The sequence below is a fragment of the Salmo salar genome, chromosome ssa20, assembly GCF_905237065.1.
Source record: "Salmo salar chromosome ssa20, Ssal_v3.1, whole genome shotgun sequence".
NCBI lineage: Eukaryota > Metazoa > Chordata > Actinopteri > Salmoniformes > Salmonidae > Salmo > Salmo salar.
Window position 1 is genome coordinate 78,707,572 of NC_059461.1, and position 22,500 is coordinate 78,730,071.

Consider the following 22,500-nt stretch of genomic DNA (forward strand, 5'->3'; position numbering starts at 1 on the left):
TGTTCATGGCTGTGTATTACTGCTCAGTGTTCATGGCTGTGTTTAACTGCTCAGTGTTCATGGCTGTGTATTACTGCTCAGTGTTCATGGCTGTGTATTGCTGCTCAGTGTTCATGGTTGTGTATAACTGTCCAGTGATCATAGCTGTGTATAACTGTCCAGTGATCATGTCTGTGTATAACTGTCCAGTGATCATGTCTGTGTATAACTGTCCAGTGATCATAGCTGTGTATAACTATCCAGTGATCATAGCTGTGTTTAACTGGCCAGTGATCATAGCTGTGTATAACTGTCCAGTGATCATAGCTGTGTATAACTGTCCAGTGATCATAGCTGTGTATAACTGTCCAGTGATCATAGCTGTTTATAACTGTCCAGTGATCATGGCTGTGTATAACTGTCCAGTGATCATAGCTGTGTATAACTGTCCAGTGATCATGGCTGTGTATAACTGTCCAGTGATCATAGCTGTTTAAAACTGTCCAGTGATCATAGCTGTGTATAACTATCCAGTGATCATAGCTGTGTTTAACTGTCCAGTGATCATAGCTGTGTATAACTGTCCAGTGATCATGTCTGTGTATAACTGTCCAGTGATCATAGCTGTGTATAACTATCCAGTGATCATAGCTGTGGTTAACTGGCCAGTGAACATAGCTGTGTATAACTGTCCAGTGATCATAGCTGTGTATAACTGTCCAGTGATCATAGCTGTTTATAACTGTCCAGTGATCATGGCTGTGTATAACTGTCCAGTGATCATAGCTGTGTATAACTGTCCAGTGATCATGTCTGTGTATAACTGTCCAGTGATCATAGCTGTTTATAACTGTCCAGTGATCATAGCTGTGTATAACTGTCCAGTGATCATAGCTGTGTATAACTGACCAGTGATCATGTCTGTGTATAACTATCCAGTGATCATAGCTGTGTATAACTGTCCAGTGATCATAGCTGTGTATAACTGTCCAGTGATCATGTCTGTGTATAACTGTCCAGTGATCATGTCTGTGTATAACTGTCCAGTGATCATAGCTGTGTATAACTGTCCAGTGATCATAGCTGTATATAACTGTCCAGTGATCATGTCTGTGTATTACTGCTCAGTGTTCATGGCTGTGTATAACTGTCCAGTGATCATGTCTGTGTATAACTGTCCAGTGATCATGTCTGTGTAAAACTGTCCAGTGATCATAGCTGTATATAACTGTCCAGTGATCATAGCTGTGTATAACTGCTCAGTGATCATAGCTGTGTATAACTGTCCAGTGATCATGTCTGTGTATAACTGTCCAGTGATCATAGCTGTGTATAACTGCCCTACGTACACATGGCCTTTCCCATAATGAGGTTTCACTCTGTTTAAACAGAACAGATTTTTGCTAGCCCTGCTGTTTATAAGCTGTTTGTACAACAACATCCTCTCTGTGTTGTGTTTTCGATTTTTTGCAGTGATGTGTGAAATATTAGTGTAAACCAGTATTTGCTGTAAACACAGGCTCAGTGACTGGTGCTGTCCATAGCCGGTATTCTGTAGAGCTGGGCCTTGGGAGGGAATGACAACACACAGCACCCATCTGGTTAGGGAGAGATTTAACAGTGCAGCGTGGGATGTGTTCCTTCCTCTAAAGTGCCTGGGTAGGACGAGGACTCACAGAATGACTAAAAACAACTCTACACGGACACCAGGACCATCCATGTGTAATGGACTGTGCTGACAGATGGGAGAATGGATGGGCCGAAATGTGAATGCCAATCGAAAGCAGAGCGATGTGCGGTGCTGTATTTTAAGAGGGCTGCGGCACAGTGTGTGGGATGGGCTGGGCTGGGCTGGGATGGACTGGGCTGGGCTGGGATGGACTGGGATGGGCTGGACTGGGATGGGCTGGACTGGGATGGACTGGGATGTGCTGGACTGGGATGGGCGGTGATGGGATGGGCTGGGATGGAATGGGCTGGGATGGGCTGGGCTAGGCTGGGATGGGCTGGGCTGGGATGGACTGGGATGGGCTGGACTGGGATAGACTGGGATGGACTGGGATGGGCTGGACTGAGATGGGCGGCGATGGGATGGAATGGAATGGGCTGGGATGGGCTGGGATGGGCTGGGATGGGCTGGAATGGGTTGGACTGGGATGGGCTGGGATGGGCTGGGATGGGATGGGATGGACTGGGATGGGCTGGGATGGGAATGGAATGGGTTGGACTGCGATGGGCTGGGCTGGGATGGAATGGTTTGGACTGGGATGGGCTGGGATGGGCTACACTGGGATGGGATGGAATGGGCTGGACTGGGATGGGCTGGGATGGAATGGGTTGGACTGGGATAGGCTGGGATGGGCTGGACTGGGATGGGCGGCGATGGGCTGGACTGGGATGGGATGGGATGGGATGGAATGGTCTGGACTGGACTGGACTGGACTGGGATGGGATGGGCTAGACTGGGATGGGCTGGGCTGGGCGGCGATGGGCTGGACCGGGATGGAATGGTCTGGACTGGGATGGGATGGAATGGGCTGGACTGGGATGGGCTGGGCTGGGCGGCGATGGGCTGGACCGGGATAGAATGGTCTGGACTGGGATGGGATGGAATTGGCTGGACTGGGATGGGCTGGGATGTGAGTTTGTGAGTGTGAGTTAAAAAGGAGAGACATGAAAAGTGAGAGGCTAATAAACACCAGAGAGTCAGAGACATCAGACATCACAGGATGAAGAAGAGAAAAGAGCAGCTGGCCATGGCTGCTCCTATCTATGTTATCCCTGCCCCCTGGCTGCTCCTATCTATGTTATCCCTGCCCCCTGGCTGCTCCTATCTATGTTATCCCTGCCCCCTGGCTGCTCCTATCTATGTTATCCCTGCCCCCTGGCTGCTCCTATCTATGTTATCCCTGCCCCCTGGCTGCTCCTATCTATGTTATCCCTGCCCCTGGCTGCTCCTATCTATGTTATCCCTGCCCCCTGGCTGCTCCTATCTATGTTATCCCTGCCCCCTGGCTACTCCTATCTATGTTATCCCTGCCCCATGGCTGCTCCTATCTATGTTATCCCTGCCCCCTGGCTGCTCCTATCTATGTTATCCCTGCCCCCTGGCTGCTCCTATCTATGTTATCCCTGCCCCTGGCTGCTCCTATCTATGTTATCCCTGCCCCCTGGCTGCTCCTATCTATGTTATCCCTGCCCCCTGGCTACTCCTATCTATGTTATGCCTGCCCCCTGGCTGCTCCTATCTATGTTATCCCTGCCCCCTGGCTCCTCCTATCTATGTTATGCCTGCCCCCTGGCTGCTCCTATCTATGTTAACCCTGTCATCCCTGGCTCCTTCTATCTAAGTTAGCCCTGCCCCCTGGCTCCTCCTATCTATGTTATCCCTGCCCCCTGGCTGCTCCTATCTATGTTAACCCTGTCAACCCTGGCTCCTTCTATCTAAGTTAGCCCTGCCCCCTGGCTCCTCCTATCTATGTTATCCCTGCCCCCTGGCTGCTCCTATCTATGTTAACCCTGTCATCCCTGGCTCCTCCTATCTATGTTAACCCTGTCATCCCTGGCTCCTCCTATCTAAGTTAGCCCTGCCCCCTGGCTCCTCCTATCTATGTTAGCCCTGCCCCCTGGCTGCTCCTATCTAAGTTAGCCCTGCCCCCTGGCTCCTACTATCTATGTTAACCATGTCATCCCTGGCTCCTCCTATCTATGTTAGCCCTGCCCCCTGGCTCCTCCTATCTATGTTAGACCTGCCCCCTGGGTGCTCCTATCTATGTTAGCCCTGCCCCCTGGCTCCTCCTATCTATGTTAACCCTGTCATCCCTGGCTCCTCCTATCTATGTTAGCCTGCCCCCTGGCTCCTCCTATCTATGTTAGCCCTGCCCCCTGGCTGCTCATATCTATGTTAGCCCTGTCATCCCTGGCTCCTCCTATCTATGTTAGCCCTGCCCCCTGGCTGCTCCTATCTATGTTATCCCTGTCATCCCTGGCTCCTCCTATCTATGTTAGCCCTGCCCCCTGGCTGCTCCTATCTAAGTTAGCTCTGCCCCCTGGCTCCTCCTATCTATGTTAGCCCTGCCCCCTGGCTGCTCCTATCTAAGTTAGCCCTGCCCCTGGCTGCTCCTATCTAAGTTAGCCCTGCCCCCTGGCTCCTCCTATCTATGTTAGCACTGCCCCCTGGCTCCTCCTATCTATGTTAGCCCTGCCCCCTGGCACCTCCTATCTATCTTAGCCCTGCCCCCTGGCTCCTCCTATCTATGTTAACCCTGTCATCCCTGGCTCCTCCTATCTATGTTAGCCCTGCCCCCTGGCTCCTACTATCTATGTTAGCCCTGCGCCCTGGCTCCTCCTACTATCTATGTTAGCCTGCCCCCTGGCTCCTACTATCTATGTTAGCCCTGCCCCCTGGCACCTCCTATCTATCTTAGCCCTGCCCCCTGGCTCCTCCTATCTATGTTAACCCTGTCATCTCTGGCTCCTCCTATCTATGTTAGCCCTGCCCCCTGGCTCCTACTATCTATGTTAGCCCTGCCCCCTGGCTCCTACTATCTATGTTAGCCCTGCCCCCTGGCTCCTACTATCTATGTTAGCCCTGCCCCCTGGCTCCTCCTATCTATGTTAGCCCTGCCCCCTGGCTCCTCCTATCTATGTTAGCCCTGCCCCCTGGCTCCTCCTACTATCTATGTTAGCCCTGCCCCTGGCTCCTACTATCTATGTTAGCCCTGCCCCCTGGCTCCTACTATCTATGTTAGCCCTGCCCCCTGGCTCCTCCTATCTATGTTAGCCCTGCCCCCTGGCTGCTCCTATCTATGTTAGCCCTGCCTCCTGGCTCCTCCTATCTATGTTAGCCCTGCTTCCTGTGATGACACAACTGCCAGTCAATAGAGAGACGACAGCAAGTGTCTTTTTCTTGTCAAGCCACTACTCCACTGAGAGCAGATGGAGGCATTTGTCACTGCTGTGCAAAACAGGTCTGTTCAGGGTGTTGAGGGCCTTGATAATGGAACTGAACAAAAAGGCATCCAGCTCAACAGTTTCAGGCTGAACTTAACTGATGTTGGTGTATGGAGGGAATCAGTCAGCGCTGGGACAGACTGCAGACATGCTGTGCGTTGTCTTCTCCTTCCTTTGTTTAGTAATTGAGGGTGATTAACAGCCTGGAAAATGAAATGCAGCATGAATGCCGCCACAACGCGTGCTGAATAGGGTTTCACAGTATCAGCATTAACAAATGACGGGAGACAAAAGATGGTGTTGGGATAGAGCCATCCTGTGATTGTTGCTGCCTTCAGCAGCCCCCTGTGTTGTGGAGGTGATAGAGACAGAGACACAGAGAGATGCAGAGAGAAAGGAAGGCCTCTCCATTCACACTGGGCCACTCCAGAGGCCCCCTCTGCCCAGGCCCTTCAAATATGCCTGAGCAGAATGGTAAAGTGCCACCTCCACACAGAGGTGGGAAAACTGAGTGCTTTGGCCCTAAAGTGGATCCTCATGTCGAAGACCTATGGGACCTCCAGTCCCTCTCCCTGCCCTGCGTGGTCTGACCTGGCCTGACCTTGGGCCTTTGTGAGTGGTCAAGTGCTTTAGCTGTTAAGCCGTCCCTCAAACAAACAGTAACATAATGACAGTTCAAACTCCCTGGGTCTCTATAGTGCCGGTGTGACCCTTTTCATTACCCTTCCTCTCGCTTCACCTTGTCTTCTATTTAAAGGCTGTTTTAATGATTCGTATTAAACTAGCAGTGAGGGCGTGAGGGGCCCCTGAATGCCTCAGAACACAGAGGAATGTGTCCGGTGGGGGAGTAGGGTGGAGGTGAGGTGTCCCTGGAGGAGCCTTGTCTTCCTCTGGCTGGCTTAGTTAAATGGAGGGGTTGTGGCATTTAGACGGCCTCTCCCTGTCTCTACTCCTCCCAGATGAACTGTTAGTCTACACACCACCGATGTGATGGGTTGGGTTGTTCCACTGAGAACCTTCTGACATTCGATTTCTATATTCCCCTGTTAGAACCTGTCATTCCCCTACCTTGCAGACATCATGTGGATTGTTTTGCTAATGAACAAAGTGTCACTCTTCATTAGGCTGCTGTGTCATAATAAAAGTGAGGCTCCGTTCTCCACATGCCAGTGATAGCTGTTTTTAGATCCCCTAGAGTGCAGAGCGCAGGCACACATGGAGTGTTGACCACAGTAAATTAGATTTAGTGAGATGTTACATGGTGTGTCATAAAGTGAATATATGTGTAGCAGTGTGTTTGACTGAAGTCAGCCAGTAAAAGGCAGCAGGTTTGGAGCCCTTTCGCAATGCTGTGTGGAACCTCCTTCAACTCCCCCTATGTACACCCCCCCCCAACGTACACACACACACACCTACACACACACCTCAGTCTAATAAAGGGATCTGTTACAGGCCTGGGGGTGGGGGTCCAGAGTCTGCCGGCTTGTGGGCTGAGGTGTGTAACCCTTAAACCCTTAAGCCCCCTTGGAGCAGGCAGATCAGTGGTTCCCCCTTCTATTGTGTGCTGCTACTCTGACTGGCATGGCTGTCAGAGAGGGGCTGGGGGCCTGACAAGGACCTGAGAGGGGCCGGTGCCCGAGAACAAAGCATCTCTCCTGGCCTGTAATCAAAGCCCTGGGAAATAACAGCCATCACACTCACCTGGTCCTGGTCACAAAACACATCTTTTAGAGAGTGTGTGTGTGTGTATGTGTGTATGTGTATGTGTGTGTGTGTGTGTTTGTATGCGTGTGTGTGTGTGTGTGTGTGTGTGTGTGTGTGTGTGTGTGTGTGTGTGTGTGTGTGTGTGTGTGTGTGTGTGTGTTTGTATGCGTGCGTGCGTGCGTGCGTGTGTGTGTGTGTGTGTGTGTGTGTGTGTTTGTATGCGTGCATTCTTTTGTTCTTCTTGTCTGGAACCCTCCACTGTTACAGTACTGGAGATTGTTGTGCTGGAGGTCATTTGTAGCTGCAGTAATGCTTCCAATCCACCCTGCCGGAACAGACTGTCTGATAATGCCATACAAACCACAGGCGGAATGAGAATAGCATAGAATGGCTGGACAGGTACTGCAGTCAGTGGTGGAAAAAGTAGCGAATTGTCATACTTCATTAAAATATTCATTAAAATACCTTAATAGAAAATGACTCAAGTAAAAGTGAAAGTCACCCAGTAAATTACTCCTTGAGTAAAAGTCTAGAAGTATTTGGTTTTAAATATACTTAAGTATCAAAAGTAAAAGTATGAATAATTTTCAAATTGTTATATTAAACAAACCAGACGGCATCATTTTTGTGTTTTTTATTTATCTACTTATAGCCAGGGGCACACTTCAACACTCAGACATCATTTACAAACGAAGCATCTGTATATAGTGAGTCTGCTAGATCAGAGTACTTTTAGGTGTCAGGGAAAATTTATGGAGCAAAAAGTGTATTATTTTATTTAGGAATGTAGTGAACTAAAAGTAAAACTAAACAGCAAAGTAAAGTACAGCCAGTACTTAAGTAGTACTTTAAAGTATTTTTACTTAAGTACTTTACACCGCTGGCTGCAGTTACTACAGTAGTACAGTACTTTGGTTTTCTGTCACTTGGACCACAGGACATACATGGCTCACTAAGATTAATTTGTGAGTTTATACTCCCATCAAACATGACAGATTAAGTTTTATTGAACTCTGAATGCCTTTGGTCATGGTTGTGTAAAAACTCATAACTCCATGGGTGAGGAAATACAATACTTTTAAACTGAGAGAATGATTTGCAATGTTAGAAGTGGTGTTTTGTGTTCCCTCTGACACCCCAGGGCCCTCTGTCTCTGGTTGATTACAGTGTGTCTCCTCTGTCCTCTCAAGGTCTAACCTCTCATCTCTCTCTTTTCTCTCGTTCCTCAGATCCGGGGAGGAAAGCTGATGATAACCAATGCCAGAAAAAGCGATGCTGGGAAGTATGTGTGTGTCGGGACCAACATGGTGGGAGAGAGGGAGAGTGAGATCGCTGAGCTCACTGTGCTCGGTAAGTAACCTTGCTCATACACACACACTCACCCTCTTTATTTATTCCCCCCCACTCTCTCTCTCTCTCTCTCTCTCTCTCTCTCTCTCTCTCTCTCTCACTCTCTCTCTCTAGTACACTGAAGTTAGCCACAGTGTACTGTTGATTTAGGGCCAGATAGCACTGCATTTTGCTTTGTGTTTGTGCTTGTGTTTCCCAGTAAGCAGTGTAGTTTTGTTTTGACTGTGTTGTAATTTGTTTTATTCTGATTGATTGGATGTTCTGGTCCTGAGGCTTCAGTGTGTTAGTAGAACAGGTTTGTGAACTCAGCCCCAGGACCAGCTGGATGAGGGTCCTGAGGCTTCAGTGTGTTAGTAGAACAGGTTTGTGAACTCAGCCCCAGGACCAGCTGGATGAGGGTCCTGAGGCTTCAGTGTGTTAGTAGAACAGGTTTGTGAACTCAGCCCCAGGACCAGCTGGATGAGGGTCCTGAGGCTTCAGTGTGTTAGTAGAACAGGTTTGTGAACTCAGCCCCAGGACCAGCTGGATGAGGGTCCTGAGGCTTCAGTGTGTTAGTAGAACAGGTTTGTGAACTCAGCCCCAGGACCAGCTGGATGAGGGTCCTGAGGCTTCAGTGTGTTAGTAGAACAGGTTTGTGAACTCAGCCCCAGGACCAGCTGGATGAGGGTCCTGAGGCTCCAGTGTGTTAGTAGAACAGGTTTGTGAACTCAGCCCCAGGACCAGCTGGATGAGGGTCCTGAGGCTCCAGTGTGTTAGTAGAACAGGTTTGTGAACTCAGCCCCAGGACCAGCTGGATGAGGGTCCTGAGGCTCCAGTGTGTTAGTAGAACAGGTTTGTGAACTCAGCCCCAGGACCAGCTGGATGAGGGTCCTGAGGCTCCAGTGTGTTAGTAGAACAGGTTTGTGAACTCAGCCCCAGGACCAGCTGGATGAGGGTCCTGAGGCTTCAGTGTGTTAGTAGAACAGGTTTGTGAACTCAGCCCCAGGACCAGCTGGATGAGGGTCCTGAGGCTTCAGTGTGTTAGTAGAACAGGTTTGTGAACTCAGCCCCAGGACCAGCTGGATGAGGGTCCTGAGGCTCCAGTGTGTTAGTAGAACAGGTTTGTGAACTCAGCCCCAGGACCAGCTGGATGAGGGTCCTGAGGCTTCAGTGTGTTAGTAGAACAGGTTTGTGAACTCAGCCCCAGGACCAGCTGGATGAGGGTCCTGAGGCTTCAGTGTGTTAGTAGAACAGGTTTGTGAACTCAGCCCCAGGACCAGCTGGATGAGGGTCCTGAGGCTTCAGTGTGTTAGTAGAACAGGTTTGTGAACTCAGCCCCAGGACCAGCTGGATGAGGGTCCTGAGGCTCCAGTGTGTTAGTAGAACAGGTTTGTGAACTCAGCCCCAGGACCAGCTGGATGAGGGTCCTGAGGCTCCAGTGTGTTAGTAGAACAGGTTTGTGAACTCAGCACCACAACCAACTGCTCTTTTTTGAGTTTTTATTATTAGTGGATATTGGCCTAATTCTGCCCTGCATGCATTGTTTGTAGTTTTCCTCTGGACATGTAGGAGAATCTTACAGAACTCTGCATGCAGGGTTTCAATGGGGTGTTTGTCCCATTTGGTGAAATCTTGTTTTGCAAGTGGACCCCACACCTCGCTGCCATAAAGTGCAATTGGTTCAATGACACATTCAATTAGTTTTAGCCAAATTTTAATAGGTATTTCAATTTCAATTCGTTTTTTAATGGTGTAGAACGCCCTGCATGCTTTCTCTCTCAGTTCATTCACTGCATCATTAAGGTGTCCAGTTGAGCTTGTTTTTAAACCTAAGTAATTGTAGTGTGTGCAGTACTCTATATATTTTGGGGGTTTAGGTAGTAGGTCCAGGCTCTGCTGTAGGCCATGTGCTGTGGGTGACAGCAGGCAAAGGTAATCTGTGAAGAGCAGGCATTTAACCTCTGAATTGTGGAGACTAACACCAGGAGTCTCTCTCTCTCTCTCTCTCTCTCTCTCTCTCTCACCCTCTCTCTCTCTCTCTCTCTCTCTCTCTCTCTCTCTCTCTCTCACCCTCTCTCTCTCTCTCTCTCTCTCTCTCTCTCTCTCTCTCTCTCTCTCACACACACACACACACACCCACTCACCATCTCTCTCTCTTTCTCTCTCTCTCTCTCTCTCTCTCTCTCTCTCTCTCTCTCTCTCTCTCTCTCTCTCTCTCTCTCTCTCTCTCTCTCCCTCTCTCACACACACACCCACTCAACATCTCTCTTTCTCTCTCTATCTCTCTCTCTCACTCTCCCGCTCTCACACATACACCCACTCACCATCTCTCTCTCTCTCTCTCTCTCTCTCTCTCTCTCTCTCTCTCTCTCCCTCTCTCACACACACACCCACTCACCATCTCTCTTTCTCTCTCTCTCTCTCTCTCTCTCTCTCTTTCTCTCTTTCTCACACACACACACATTCTCTCTCTCTGTCTCACTGTTTGTTTGTGTACAGCGGTGAAGAGGGTCCAGATGTTTCTGTTTGTGTGTGTCTCCAAGGAGACAAAACGGTGTCATTGACCCCTTCAAGAGGAGTGTGACCTGGCCTTCACTCTACCAGTTAACCATGAACTCCCCCAGGAGCCCCCCCCTCTACTGACCCCCTTTTCTCCCCCGCTGGACCCCTTCCCCTACTGACCCACCTCAGCACCTCTCTTCTGGCCAGCTGTGCCCCATTCCACCATGACTGGTCTTTGACCCCACAGCTCTCCGGTGCCTCAGTTTATAGTGTCAGTATAGACCTCTGTATTGACCTCAGTGGGCTGAACTTCTGACTGTCCTCTCCACTTCCTCTACTTCCTGTCCCACTAGACCTCTCATCATTCCCTCCGACAGGACCCACGTTTTCTTCTTTCCAACATAAGATACATCATTATATATGGAAATCATATGGCTTCAACGGTCTCAGCTCATAGCTATGGCCTGTCACAACAGAAAAAGGCACGACAGCCCCAGGCACTTACTGAGCACGTTTTCAAGCCAAGTCTGAAGGGGAGTGAGGAAGGAGGGAATGTGCGGAGGGAGGGGAGAGAGCAGAGAGGAGAGAGAGTAGAGAGAAGGGAGGGGAGAGAGGGCAGAGAGGAGGAAGGGTGGAGAGAGGAGGGAGGGGAGAAAGTAGAGAGAGGGGAGGGGAGAGAGCAGAGAGGAGGAAGGGGAGAGAACAGAGAGGAGGGAGGTCAAACTATTGAACTGCAATTGTTGAGCTGTGGGAAATATTAAAAAACAAATGTTGGAGGAGAGGGAGATTAAAGGTATTAGGAAATCTGCTAAGTGTTCCGTATGGAAATGTGCGTTGTTGTGTGTTTCTACTGAGGGGATAGGGTCCGGAGAGGGAGTTGAGCTGAGCTGGACCTGAGGGGCCAGGGGTGGTTAGATGGCTATCTGTTTTCATTTCACAAGCTTTTTCCAAAATGTATTTTTATTTCAATCCCTGCTGGAAGGCTAGGGGGGATGGAGTGCAACAGCAAGCTTTTACAGGACCTCTCAGATCATCAGGATAAAGAGCAACGAGGGTAGATGTGATTACTAAAACACACTGCTAATGTTAGCACTGAGACTGCTGCTACAGACTGATCGGCAAGATGATTCAATCCCCATACAGTGCTAAAGATACAGTATAGTCACATACTATGATATACTATATTATGCTATGCTATACTATGCAATAATATAATATGCTATGCTATACTATACCACACTATACTATACTATGCTTTACTATACTATGCTATGCTATGCTATACTATTCAATGATATAATATGCTATGCTATACTATACTACACTATACTATGCTTTACTATGCTATGCTATGCTATGCTATGTTATACTATGCTATGCTATGCTATACTATTCAATGATATAATATGCTATACTATACCACACTATACAATACTATGCTTTACTATGCTATGCTATGCTATGCTATGCTATACTATTCAATGATATAATATGCTATGCTATACTATACTACACTATACTATGCTTTACTCTGCTATGCTATGCTATGCTATACTATTCAATGATATAATATGCTATGCTATACTATACTACACTATACTATGCTTTACTATGCTATGCTATGCTATGTTATACTATGCTATGCTGTACTATGCTATACTATGCCATGCTATACTATGCTATGCTATGTTACGTTATACTATACTACACTGAGTATACAATACATTAAGAATACCTGCTCTTTCCATGACATAGACTGATCAGGTGAAACTCTGATCCCTTATTGATGTCACTTGTTAAATCCACTGCAATCAGTGTAGATGAAGGGGAGGAGACAGGTTAACGAAGGATTTTTAGATAACTGAGACATGGATTGTGTATGTGTGCCATTCAGAGGGGGAATGGGCAAGATGAAAAATGTAAGTGCCTTTGAACGGGGTATTGTAGTAGGTGTCAGGCGCACCGGTTTGTGTCAAAACTGCAACGATGCTGGATTTTTCACGTTTCCTATGTGTATCAAGAATGGTCCACCACCCAAAGGACATCCAGCCAACTTGAGACAACTGTGGGAAGCATTGGAGTCAACATGGGGTGCAACTCAATATTAGGAATGTGTTCATAATATTTGGTATACTCAGACTATAATATACTATGCTTAGTTTTACTACAGTGCCCTCCTAAATTATTGGCACCCTAGGTAAATCTGAACAAAAAAAGGCTGTGAAAAAAATGTCACTGTTGTTTATCAGCTTGATATTACACAAAAATAATTGTAATCAACAAATAATATTTATTTTCAAAAACATGTTTCACAATTATTGGCAACCCTGCATTTAGTACTTTGTGGACCCTCCCTTTGCCAAGATAACAACTCTGAGTCATCTCCTATAATGCTTGATGAGGTGGGAGAACACATCCTCCATTTGCCTAGATAACAACTCTGAGTCGTCTCCTATAATGCTTGATGAGGTGGGAGAACACATCCTCCATTTGCCAAGATAACAGCTCTGAGTCGTCTCCTATAATGCTTGATGAGGTGGGAGAACACATCCTCCATTTGCCTAGATAACAGCTCTGAGTCGTCTCCTATAATGCTTGAAGAGGTGGGAGAACACATCCTCCATTTGCCAAGATAACAACTCTGAGTCGTCTCCTATAATGCTTGATGAGGTGGGAGAACACATCCTCCATTTGCCAAGATAACAACTCTGAGTCGTGTCCTATAATGCTTGATGAGGTGGGAGAACACATCCTCCATTTGCCAAGATAACAACTCTGAGTCGTCTCCTATAATGCTTGATGAGGTGGGAGAACACATCCTCCATTTGCCAAGATAACAACTCTGAGTCGTCTCCTATAATGCTTGATGAGGTGGGAGAACACATCCTCCATTTGCCAAGATAACAACTCTGAGTCGTCTCCTATAATGCTTGATGAGGTGGGAGAACACATCCTCCATTTGCCTAGATAACAGCTCTGAGTCGTCTCCTATAATGCTTGATGAGGTGGGAGAACACATCCTCCATTTGCCAAGATAACAACTCTGAGTCGTCTCCTATAATGCTTGATGAGGTGGGAGAACACATCCTCCATTTGCCTAGATAACAACTCTGAGTCGTCTCCTATAATGCTTGATGAGGTGGGAGAACACATCCTCCATTTGCCAAGATAACAACTCTGAGTCGTCTCCTATAATGCTTGATGAGGTGGGAGAACACATCCTCCATTTGCCTAGATAACAGCTCTGAGTCGTCTCCTATAATGCTTGATGAGGTGGGAGAACACATCCTCCATTTGCCAAGATAACAGCTCTGAGTCGTCTCCTATAATGCTTGATGAGGTGGGAGAACACATCCTCCATTTGCCAAGATAACAGCTCTGAGTCGTCTCCTATAATGCTTGATGAGGTGGGAGAACACATCCTCCATTTGCCTAGATAACAGCTCTGAGTCGTCTCCTATAATGCTTGATGAGGTGGGAGAACACATCCTCCATTTGCCAAGATAACAGCTCTGAGTCGTCTCCTATAATGCTTGATGAGGTGGGAGAACACATCCTCCATTTGCCAAGATAACAGCTCTGAGTCATCTCCTATAATGCTTGATGAGGTGGGAGAACACATCCTCCATTTGCCAAGATAACAACTCTGAGTCATCTCCTATAATGCTTGATGAGGTGGGAGAACACATCCTCCATTTGCCTAGATAAAAGCTCTGAGTCATCTCCTATAATGCTTGATGAGGTGGGAGAACACATCCTCCATTTGCCTAGATAACAGCTCTGAGTCGTCTCCTATAATGCTTGAAGAGGTGGGAGAACACATCCTCCATTTGCCAAGATAACAACTCTGAGTCGTCTCCTATAATGCTTGATGAGGTGGGAGAACACATCCTCCATTTGCCAAGATAACAACTCTGAGTCGTCTCCTATAATGCTTGATGAGGTGGGAGAACACATCCTCCATTTGCCTAGATAACAGCTCTGAGTCGTCTCCTATAATACTTGATGAGGTGGGAGAACACATCCTCCATTTGCCAAGATAACAACTCTGAGTCGTCTCCTATAATGCTTGATGAGGTGGGAGAACACATCCTCCATTTGCCAAGATAACAGCTCTGAGTCGTCTCCTATAATGCTTGATGAGGTGGGAGAACACATCCTCCATTTGCCAAGATAACAGCTCTGAGTCGTCTCCTATAATGCTTGAATGAGGTGGGAGAACACATCCTCCATTTGCCAAGATAACAACTCTGAGTCGTCTCCTATAATGCTTGATGAGGTGGGAGAACACATCCTCCATTTGCCAAGATAACAACTCTGAGTCGTCTCCTATAATGCTTGATGAGGTGGGAGAACACATCCTCCATTTGCCAAGATAACAACTCTGAGTCGTCTCCTATAATGCTTGATGAGGTGGGAGAACACACCTTCCCTTTGAGTCGTCTCCTATAATGTTTGATGAGGTGGGAGAACACATATGGAGTTGAGACCATTCCTCCATACATAAACTCTCCAGAGTTCACCCCACAGCTTTTCAATGGTGTTTTGGGGACTGGGATGACCATTGCAAAAGCTTGATTCTATGGTCAATGAAAAAATTTTTTGTGTGGATTTGGGGGTGTTCCTGCCAGTTGATACAACAACGACCCAGTTTTGGCCTAAAATCTCCTGGTTATTGATGAAGTCCATGATGCCATGTATCCTAACAATGTTCCCAGGGCTTTTGGAAGTAAAACAGCACCACAACATCACAGATCCACCACCATACTTCACAGATCCACCACCATACTTCACAGATCCACCACCATACTTCACAGATCCACCACCATACTTCACAGATCCACCACCATACCTCACCGATCCACCACCATACTTCACAGTAGGGATGATTTTATTTTCTGCATGACCATGGCTCTTTTTACACCAAACCAACCTCTGGTGTTTGCTGCCTAAAAGCTCTATTTTAGTCTCATCAGACCATAGAATCTGGTTCCAATCAAAGTTCCAATGATATTTATCAAACTCCACATGCTTACATTTGTGGTTTGGTGACAGCAGTGGCTTTCTTCTGGCAACCCTTACAAATAAATTGTTGGCATGAAGGTGCCGTCTAATTGTAGTTTAGGAGAATTGGTGACCCCAAGATGTAACCAATTTCTGCAATTCTCCAACTGTGATCCTTGGATATTTGTTTGCCACTTGAAACATCCTTCTCACTGGGTGTGGAGGCAAAATACACTTGTGTTCTCTTCCAGGCAGGTTCGTCACAGCTCCAGTTGATGAAAATGTTATAATTATTGCCCTGATAGTGGAGATGTGTATTTTCAGCCTTGTAGCTATCTTTTTTATTGCAATTTTCTGATTTGTGAAGGTCAATAACCTTTTGTCTCATTTCGTTTGTGTGTTGTCTGGCCTTTCCCATGTTGATGGATGAGTAAGGGGGTTTAGCCTGTGTGTCACCTCATATTTATACCCCAGTGAAACAGGAAGTCATGGCTGGACCACTTAAGAGTTCCCAAAAATCTTAATTGGAATACACATCAATTGGATTGTTTTGTTCATCAGAATTTGTAGGGGTGCCAGTAATTCTGAAACGCATGTTTCTGAAAAAAAACAACATTATTTCTTGTTGATAATAATATTTTTTGAACAATTTTAACTCAATTAAAGATTAGATGCATATGATATTTTCAATGTAAGGTCAAGCTGATAAACAACTGACCTTTTTTCACAGCCTTTTTAGTTCATATTTACCAAGGGTACCAACAATTCAAGTGGGCACTGTATATTATACTATACTATGCTATACTATCCTGTATAACTGCAGATACAGTGTACTGACATACTGTAGACCTAGTACTGAATAGTCCTGTGCTATGTCATCTCTCTCTGCAGAGCGACCCAGCTTTGTGAAGCGTCCCGGCAGCCAGGTGTTGCTGGTGGACCAGAGCGTGGAGTTCAGGTGTGAGGCCCGTGGTGACCCAGTTCCCACCGTCCGCTGGAGGAAAGAGGACGGAGACCTGCCCAAGGGAAGGTACTGTACTGTATGACTCATCTTCTGGCCACCTTTATTACAACACAATCCCTATATCTCTCTATTTCATCCCTCACTCCCTTTTGTCTGTCTGATGATCAGCATGTATGCATTTACAGTAAGGTATGAATGTGTGTGTGTGTGTGTGTGTGTGTGTGTGTGTGTGTGTGTGTGTATTCCAGATATGAGATCCGTGAGGACCACACCCTGAAGATCCGTCGTCTGAGCTCTGCAGACGTGGGTTCTTACACCTGCGTGGCAGAGAACATGGTGGGCAGGGCGGAGGCGTCGGCCACCCTCACCGTCCACGGTAAGACCACACAACTATGTTACTTACTCTAGTAAAATACTTTGCATCAGCATTTCCCAAACTTGGTCCTCGGGACCCCAAGGTGTGCACGTTTCGTTTTTTGCCCTAACACTAGACAGCGTTTCAAATGATCAAAGCTTGATGATTAGTTGTTTATTTGAATCAGCTGTGTAGTGCTAGGGCAAAAACCAAAACGTGGACGACTTGGGGTCCTGAGGACCGAGTTTGGCTAACTCTGCTGTACATGTTTACCAAGGAGAGGCCAATGCACCAGCTATCTTGAAAATCCTGTACATTGTTACAGTCCTTAGCCCTGTTGTTGAGCTTCTATTGCTGAAAGGTATATTGATTGTTCCATATGTTTCAGTCTCTCTAGTTGTATTGGTTACGGTGAGTTTTAGCACCTTAGATGTAATTTAGCTCAACCGCACTGCTATTAGACACCCAATTCTGGAGCCTGAAAGGTTATTACTTTCACCCATTCCCTCTCAATTAGCTGATTGATTTCTAATAAAGGTCATCTGAAAATCCATAGATCCTCTTACACTTTACACATGGGAGCTCAATGATAATCAATTCCACTTGCGGCGACCATAGGAGCGAGGACATTCCTTTAGAGGCAGCCTCTGGTCATGTTTAAGATATGCTGTATCAGTGGTAGGCCTGTGGGGAGCCTCTGGTCATGTTTAAGATATGCTGTATCAGTGGTAGGCCTGTGGGGAGCCTCTGGTCATGTTTAAGATATGCTGTATCAGTGGTAGGCCTGTGGGGAGCCTCTGGTCATGTTTAAGATATGCTGTATCAGTGGTAGGCCTGTGGGGAGCCTCTGGTCATGTTTAAGATATGCTGTATCAGTGGTAGGCCTGTGGGGAGCCTCTGGTCATGTTTAAGATATGCTGTATCAGTGGTAGGCCTGTGGGGAGCCTCTGGTCATGTTTAAGATATGCTGTATCAGTGGTAGGCCTGTGGGGAGCCTCTGGTCATGTTTAAGATATGCTGTATCAGTGGTAGGCCTGTGGGGAGCCGCTGTGTGTCTCTCCATTGGACATCCTACTAACAGTGAGAATAGAAAGCAGCTGGTCACAGAGTGTGATCACTCAGAAAGGAGTCATTCAGTACAACAAGAGGGCCTGGATCCCCCCCAACCCTAAACCCTCCTGGGAGCCACGTAGGGGGAACACTGGGGTCATTTAACAACAGGGTAATGGGAATATTGGGGAGCAGGGGGAAAAGGAGGAGAGGGGGGAGGGGATAGAAGGTGGTTCAGTGCACAGGGGATGGGGGATGAGGTTAGGAGGGTGGGGAGGTGTATGTTAAGGGGTTGAAGTGACTCAACACTGGAGCAGACCAAGATGGGAATTGAGGCTGGGTGAGGTAGACAGAGAGTGGAGGCGTTGTGTGTGTGGGGGGGTAAATGTTCGTATGGTGAGGTCAGATGTATAAAATTGTATTCCCAGCAGTCCTCGAGCGCTATGAAGAGACTGGACATTTGAATTTGACCCTTCTATGACCTCATAAGCAGCATCTTATCTCACATGCTATACATGTATTAGAGGAGGCATGCAGGATGAGGTAAGACCCTGTATTAGAGGAGGCATGCAGAATGAGGTAAGACCCTGTATTAGAGGAAGCATGCAGGATGAGGTAAGACCCTGTATTAGAGGACACATGCAGGATGAGGTAAGACCCTGTATTAGAGGAGGCATGCAGAATGAGGTAAGACCCTGTATTAGAGGAGGCATGCAGGATGAGGTAAGACCCTGTATTAGAGGAGGCATGCAGGATGAGGTAAGACCCTGTATTAGAGGAAGCATGCAGGATGAGGTAAGACCCTGTATTAGAGGAGGCATGCAGGATGAGGTAAGACCCTGTATTAGAGGAAGCATGCAGAATGAGGTAAGACCCTGTATTAGAGGAAGCATGCAGGATGAGGTAAGACCCTGTATTAGAGGACACATGCAGGATGAGGTAAGACCCTGTATTAGAGGAGGCATGCAGAATGAGGTAAGACCCTGTATTAGAGGAAGCATGCAGGATGAGGTAAGACCCTGTATTAGAGGAGGCATGCAGGATGAGGTAAGACCCTGTATTAGAGGAGGCATGCAGGATGAGGTAAGACCCTGTATTAGAGGAGGCATGCAGGATGAGGTAAGACCCTGTATTAGAGGAAGCATGCAGGATGAGGTAAGACCCTGTATTAGAGGAGGCATGCAGGATGAGGTAAGACCCTGTATTAGAGGAGGCATGCAGGATGAGGTAAGACCCTGTATTAGAGGACGCATGCAGGATGAGGTAAGACCCTGTATTAGAGGAAGCATGCAGGATGAGGTAAGACCCTGTATTAGAGGAAGCATGCAGGATGAGGTAAGACCCTGTATTAGAGGAGGCATGCAGGATGAGGTAAGACCCTGTATTAGAGGAGGCATGCAGGATGAGGTAAGACCCTGTATTAGAGGAAGCATGCAGGATGAGGTAAGACCCTGTATAAGAGGAGGCATGCAGGATGAGGTAAGATCCTGTATTAGAGGAGGCATGCAGGATGAGGTAAGACCCTGTATTAGAGGAGGCATGCAGGATGAGGTAAGACCCTGTATTAGAGGAAGCATGCAGGATGAGGTAAGGCCCTGTATTAGAGGAGGCATGCAGGATGAGGTAAGAACCTGTATTAGAGGAAGCATGCAGGATGAGGTAAGACCCTGTATAAGAGGAGGCATGCAGGATGAGGTAAGATCCTGTATTAGAGGAGGCATGCAGGATGAGGTAAGACCCTGTATTAGAGGAGGCATGCAGGATGAGGTAAGACCCTGTATTAGAGGAAGCATGCAGGATGAGGTAAGACCCTGTATTAGAGGAGGCATGCAAGATGAGGTAAGACCCTGTATTAGAGGAGGCATGCAGGATGAGGTAAGACCCTGTATTAGAGGAAGCATGCAGGATGAGGTAAGACCCTGTATTAGAGGAGGCATGCAGGATGAGGTAAGACCCTGTATTGGAGGAGGCATGCAGGATGAGGTAAGACCCTGTATTGGAGGAGGCATGCAGGATGAGGTAAGACCCTGTATTGGAGGAGGCATGCAGGATGTAGTGGGGTATCTCACAAAAAATAACAAGTAATGAAATCAACAGATGTGTGACTGTGGTTTGTTTGAGCAGATAGGATCAAAGCGTTAGTGGTTAAAGATCATTTTACCAAGCCCTTTCTGACCTCTCGATGAAGCCCTCCATACAGCCAGTTCTTCCTTACCATGTAATACCATCAGGAAAACTCTAGACCGCAGTTATATATCAAAATAAAAAAACCTTAGCCTTAGCGCTCCATACCAAGCTTAATTTAGTGTGGAGAGCGAGTCACGGAGCCTCCGGCACTGATCTCTGATCTCCAGTCAGCCTGGCCAGGGACATGGTGAGGCCAGCTCGGATGGCAGAGAGACCAGGGAGGGCCTGGACACTGACGGAGGGAAGGAGGGAGGATGGCTAATTAAAGACAAGCAGGCCACCGTCCAAGCCAGAAAATGAAATGCTCCTAATCTTAGGACATGGGCAACCTTAAGGATAGAAAAGCTGGGTAATTGTAGGTCTGAATAGGGCAAAACAGGAGTAGATAGCAAATGAAAGAGAGAGAGAGAGAGAGAGAAAATAAGAGAGAGAAGCAGAACAGTGGCAGATTTCGTCATGTATTTGCTTCCGGCCTTATGCTTGTCAGGAGAGCTTGCACATGAAATGACTGATCTGTCATACGTGTTATCGATTCTAGAATCATGTGTGTCCCATCAGATCACTGGGGACGACAAGATGGAGGGAAGAAACCCAAAGGGATAGATTAAGGCACAAGTAACATGTTTTTTAACAACAGTCAGGATACAGTCAGGATAGGAAGGTTGCTGATGCGTTGCATACCATTTCTTAGACAGTTACCGCTGGTTTAATGTCATTTCAGTGGTAGTGAATGGTTGGCTTAGACGGTGTGTTACACTGGAGTAAATCAGATTGTCTGCTCCTATGTGGAATTAATGTAAATGTTCTGATAATTCAATGCTCTGCCAGTAACTCCCAGATGAGGGTACTGAAGGACCATTTCAACATGGCTCGGATCGAGAAGGAAAGTTCACAGTATTGCGAGCTGTAGCATGAAACGTGATTCAATATTTTTGTGATTACAGTATGTTATGTGAACAGTATATTCATTTTAATAGTTTTAGCTTGAATCAAAAGTGTTTAAATAATTTATCACGACTCTAAAGTCAAATCTTAAAAGAGTTATGTGCTGGTTTGTTTGGCCCATTCATTCCAGAATGGACAGAGGTTTTTTCTTCACACCTCTCATGGCCAGATCCTCAGTGAACAATGTCAGCATTGTGCCGTGGCGCCCAGAGCTATTTTTCTTTCTCTCAGCTCTGCTCTCATTACTAACTTAATCAGTGAATTATTGTTTTACACACGTGTTTGCCTGTCTGTAACACCTCCTCTGGACTTATAAACACGTCAAGTCAAATATTCCATTTATTGATGTAAGAAACGCATAAATGGCCAGGCCATGGGCTTGGTTAGATTTACTGTTTCATTGTAAAACCATTCATCTACACCAGATGAGAATGTGTAGCTTTAGTCATTCAGTAAAGTATTTGTACTGAGATATTAGATATAGACATTATGGTTCTGTGGTGGTGTTTGTGTTTTGTTAAGGAAACTACACCCATCGGGGATATTCACCATTAGAATGGGAATACTGTATTCTAGTATCACTGGTAAAACAATGCAGGGGACCGGTGGGCCTTCTTCGCTTCGCTGGTCATTTTGCCATTAGTTGTGATTTATTTGTGGAAAGGACTGGAATGGAATGGAAGCCCCAAGAGTGGCTTTACTAACAACCCATGGGAAGGGACTGGAATGGGAGAAGTGCTGCCTAAACCACCAGAGAGAGTTAGAAAGGGGAACCTACCTCATACACCCACTACAATGTGCACAGCAGAGCCTTCTCCTAATCAGCTGTTCTCATATTAAGCAGGATAATGATATACTGTAGACCCAGAACAAGCTGTTAGAGGCCAGGCCACACAGTCCATACTCTCACTGCCTCTCTCCACCAGGCCACACAGTCCATACTCTCACTGCCTCTCTCCACCAGGCCACTCAGTCCATACTCTCACTGCCTCTCTCCACCAGGCCACTCAGTCCATACTCTCACTGCCTCTCTCCACCAGGCCACACAGTCCATACTCTCACTGCCTCTCTCCACCAGGCCACTCAGTCCATACTCTCACTGCCTCTCTCCACCAGGCCACACAGTCCATACTCTCACTGCCTCTCTCCACCAGGCCACTCAGTCCATACTCTCACTGCCTCTCTCCACCAGGCCACACAGTCCATACTCTCACTGCCTCTCTCCACCAGGCCACTCAGTCCATACTCTCACTGCCTCTCTCCACCAGGCCACACAGTCCATACTCTCACTTCCTCTCTCCACCAGGCCACACAGTCCATACTCTCACTGTCTCTCTCCACCAGGCCACACAGTCCATAGTCTCACTGCCTCTCTACCAGGCCACACAGTCAATACTCTCACTGCCTCTCTCCACCAGGCCACACAGTCAATACTCTCACTGCCTCTCTCCACCAGGCCACACAGTCCATACTCTCACTGCCTCTCTCTACCAGGCCACACAGTCCATACTCTCACTGCCTCTCTCCA

General features: G+C 47.2%; 1 protein-coding gene across 3 annotated transcripts in view; it reads left to right on the forward strand.

The window, feature by feature from the left end:
• The window catches only part of robo1 (roundabout, axon guidance receptor, homolog 1 (Drosophila)), a 652,577-nt gene that overhangs the window by 515,530 nt on the left and 114,547 nt on the right, over positions 1 to 22,500 (forward strand). For all 3 annotated transcript variants that reach the window (XM_045703986.1, XM_045703985.1, XM_045703987.1), the window contains 3 exons: positions 7,866 to 7,986; positions 16,363 to 16,501; positions 16,684 to 16,811. In XM_045703986.1, the coding sequence (XP_045559942.1) occupies positions 7,866 to 7,986; positions 16,363 to 16,501; positions 16,684 to 16,811 (388 nt within the window). The remainder of the gene's footprint in view (positions 1 to 7,865; positions 7,987 to 16,362; positions 16,502 to 16,683; positions 16,812 to 22,500) is intronic.